The sequence below is a fragment of the Belonocnema kinseyi genome, chromosome 9 (assembly GCF_010883055.1).
Source record: "Belonocnema kinseyi isolate 2016_QV_RU_SX_M_011 chromosome 9, B_treatae_v1, whole genome shotgun sequence".
NCBI lineage: Eukaryota > Metazoa > Arthropoda > Insecta > Hymenoptera > Cynipidae > Belonocnema > Belonocnema kinseyi.
The window spans coordinates 23373117-23377128 of record NC_046665.1 but is presented as its reverse complement, the minus strand read 5'-3'; the positions used below and the strand labels follow the sequence as shown (position 1 = coordinate 23377128).

Here is a 4012-nt window from a genome sequence, read left to right as displayed (position 1 = left end):
GATATTATGTTTTATTACGTGCGTACATGGGAGTTTGTCATTAGGCAGTTTAAATTGATAAAGGTGCTCGCTAAAAATTTCTATTAAATTATCTTTTTCTTCTCTATTTAAATCATTCATGTCAACGGTTTTTATTAATTCCGCAATTCTTTTAGCTTTTTCAGATCTCAAACTCTGATCGTCCGGTGTTTTCTTTGCTTTTCAAAGTTCTGGAATTTGGATATCGCATTCTTCTAACTCGACTGGAGGGATTGTCAAGGCAACATCACGCGTGGTGGAATTTATACAAAATATTCTGGCATGTCTATCGATTTGGGAGAATAACGATACACCTATAAAAATTCCTGGACCAGCATCGATACGTGAGAGATAGCCTTCAGCGATACTCGGATTTTTGACGGGCAGTGAGACTAGTTGCCGAGTTCTTGCAGCTAAATGTACCGTCTTCCCTCTACAAAACGGGATCGTACCGATGTCGGATGTCATTTTACCATTCTTAATGTGTAGAACGGCATCTTGATCAGTGAGAAATGGCATGCCTAGAAGACCGCTTTGTATTATAGGGAAATTATTAGGGACGACTTGGAATATAACTTCGGCTTCGTTTATTTTTAATTTAACTTCGCCCAGTGTTTTCAGTGTGCCTGGGCCAATTCCGAATATTTTGCATTTATTTTCATGATCGATTTGTATATTTGTATTAACTTCCCTCTTTTTTATTAAATTCAATTCCGCGCCTGTATCGACAAGAAATTCTACTTTCCCCCTTTTAAAATTATCAGCCTTGAATTCCACAATAGGAGAGTGTTTTTTTGTGGACGGGTTAATTATAAACACCGTACCTTTTAGTGGCGCTTTTTTATCCTCAACTTCGACTCTGCGCCAGCGAATCGAGTTCTTTATTCGTTTAAATGACTGGCTACAGAAGTAAAAGACTCATTTCTGCGCTTGCAATTCGCATTGTTGTATCCGGTAATTTTGCAACGGTCGCAAAATTGGGTCGATGGAAGAGGGTCGCGACTAGGACACTGATTCGAATAATGTACCGTTTTATCGCACCTATAACAGGTGATAACTTCAGGGATTTTCTTTCGAGTGCGTTCGCGGGCTAGATGCCCCTCTTTATCGCAGACGTAGCAGACTTCATTTCCCGCGCGAGGATTGTCTCGTTTATTGCAATCCCTGGCAAAGTGTCCAGGTTTATTGAATTTAAAGCATCTAACCGGGGTCTGATTTCTCCAATCGTGACTTAGGTCATCGCCGCGATCTCGACCACGACTATTCTGCTTTCCTTCCCACTGTGATTTAAGGGAACGGACTTGTGACCTGCCGCGATAAGGGCTTGGGTACGGAGCAAATTTATTTCCATGAGGGCCTGCGTTTCCGCTCTGGGTTTGCCGGGCATCACGACGAAGGATTTCCTGGTACCCTACCTCCCACTCACCTGCTTGAGCTGCATTTATAGCATCTTGCAAGGTCGTCGGGTTTTTAAATCGAACTTTTAGTTCGATATCTGGAAGCAGGCCTCTCATGAAATTCTCTAGGCCTGATAATGGGCAGCGCACACCATGCCCTAGGCAACTTTTGCCGCGTATTGATTTTCAATAGCGTCAACTAATTCTTTTAAAGTTTTGCTGACCCGGACTCCGTACTGAAGGACGGTCTCTTCTGGTGCCTGGGTCACGGTGCTTAGCATGGCTTGTAATTGACCCAAATTTTGGTGGGGAGAGAACGCGAGTTTTATACTCGACAAGAGACCTTCCAAGGAGTGAATTTCTCTGTTTTGGAGGTACGCGTCCGCACTTCTTGTGATTCTCGACCGGATCAACCGTAATAAAAGTGGCCTTTCTGCTGGTTGCACCGAGTTTCTCGCGAAAAGACAGTCGCGGACAAACTTAATCGCTGGAATATTGTGTCCGTCATATTCCTTGGGAATAAACTCGAGCGCGGCTTTGAATGTGAGAAAATTTACACATCCATCGGTAGGAGCGACACTACGCGTTATAATAGGTATCTGAGACGTTTCATCTTGTCTTCTGCAATTACTGGGGTTTCGGTTTGGGAGTTGCACGTTTAAAAGGTCGCGTGGTATAACCGCTAGACTTGCACGAGTATAGTCATGCTCGTTTCCATTGAGAGTTTCAATTCTTCCTGTCGCTTCGTCCAAACTGCTATCGTTAGCATTGCCTAAATCGTTCGTTTCGGAATCTATAAGGACTTCGCTAGCCACGTCGCTTAGATCGTTCTCGGAGGTAAAATTGGTCATTTTTCTTTTGACAATTATTTAAACAAAACGTTTGGACCCCAAAATAAAAAAAAAACCCTACAAAATTGACTCTGGGAACCCTAGAAAAAGGGGAACTGACAACACATGCGACTTACCGTTAGATGTTCTGGACGACTGTACTGGCTGTACATTTTTCGAAAAAACACAATACACAGAAATTTTAATTTTCACATAAACATTAGTTTTTCCACGTTTCTCACGTCACTCGCGAGCCAATCTCTTCGGGTTCCAAACTTTCAAGTTTCTTGAAGTCCTTGTAAATGCGTCGAAGTCCCTTAAAATCCTTGAAGTTCCTTGGAGTCGCTTAAGCTTCTTGAAATCCTTGAAATCCCTTGAACTGCTTTGAAGTCTCTTGAAATCCTTGAAGTCCTTTAAAATCCTTGAAGTCCCTTGAAATCCTTGAAGTCCGTTGAAGTCCTTTGAAATCCTTGAAGTCCTTTGAAATCCTTGAAGTCCCTTGAAATCCTTGCAAGTCCCACGGTGCGCCTGCGGAAGTGTAGGAGAATGGTACGGGGTTCCAATCACTCCGCTTCAATCTTGTCTAAAAAAACTCCGCCAAAAATTAGACCAAGATTGAGGCGTTCGGCAATTTATTGAAAATGGTAGCCTGTATTCTCGTGCGTTTTGTCCACAAGGGTCGACAAGCGCACTTTGTTATGGTTCACTCGTGCACAGTGTTCGAAGCACAAAACATCAGAAGTGTCACTGTCGCCGAAGTTTTTTTTTTCTTTCTTTTTTTAAATTCCCAACACAAAAAAAAAAACACAATGCGAGTCAGCAAATATCTCACCGCTGTCACAAAAAATGTTTCCTGTAATGCCCGGGGATTTATTCGCGCGCGAAATTCGAGAATGAAGGTCTCCCCAACGATGTCCGTCGGACTTCGCCGCCGAAAGGAATCGGAGTCCTTGCTGCAAGAAACTAGAGTTCGCCTCGCGTTTTGCTGAAAGTCTTATAAAAGATTCTACATTTTAACTTTAGGATTAATAGTAAATGAAAAGACTAAATTTCAACTATGCGAGATAAAAAATTGTATTTTTTTATTCAGAGACTCGACGTTTCGACAAAAATGAGAAAAACGACCGTACGGTTAAGAGATCGAAGATCGAGTGGTGGTTCTCGCCCACGCAGGGGCTGCTGCGGATCTTCGCCACTCCATGAAAAGGGGGTTGGGCCTCTTCTCCGTTTAGTGCTTTTGTTCGCTTTAGCTTACTTCTAATTTTCCCTAAACTCCTGATACTTACAATTTATCTACTCGTCTTTTCTAAATTATTTTGTACACTTTAATATTGAAGATCTAGCTAATCCAACTAAAAGTCATTGGGTGCTCATTAAACTTATTTCTTTAGCTGCATGATTTATAAATTGGAATTTGAATGCAAATTAATTAATTCAAAGTGAATCGATGCCTTTTGTTACAAAATAGAAGTAATAAAATAATGACTTTACAATTTTAAGTGATTCTAGCCTAAACTCTTAATCCTTTGCAACTATCAAGCCGATTATTTTAACGGAGATTTTAAATTTGATCTATAAAGTTTATCTAGTTGAAACAATATAATAATAATAATAATAATAATAATAATAATAATAATACGAGCCTCGGTGGCTCAGTTGGTTAGCCACTCGGACTTCACCTCAGAGGTCCGGGGTTCGATCCCTGAGCCGGTACCTCTAGAAATTTTTCAATGTACCTTTACCGGGGTTCTGGTGGTTCGGAACCCA

At 41.3% G+C, this 4012-nt stretch overlaps 1 protein-coding gene across 1 annotated transcript; it reads right to left on the bottom strand.

Moving 5' to 3' along the window:
- Positions 1 to 899: 899 nt before the first annotated feature.
- Positions 900 to 1532, bottom strand: LOC117180443 (cellular nucleic acid-binding protein-like). Its single transcript, XM_033372941.1, has one exon. It carries the CDS (start codon positions 1530 to 1532, stop codon positions 900 to 902), a length of 633 nt encoding a protein of 210 aa, XP_033228832.1.
- Positions 1533 to 4012: the final 2480 nt, after the last annotated feature.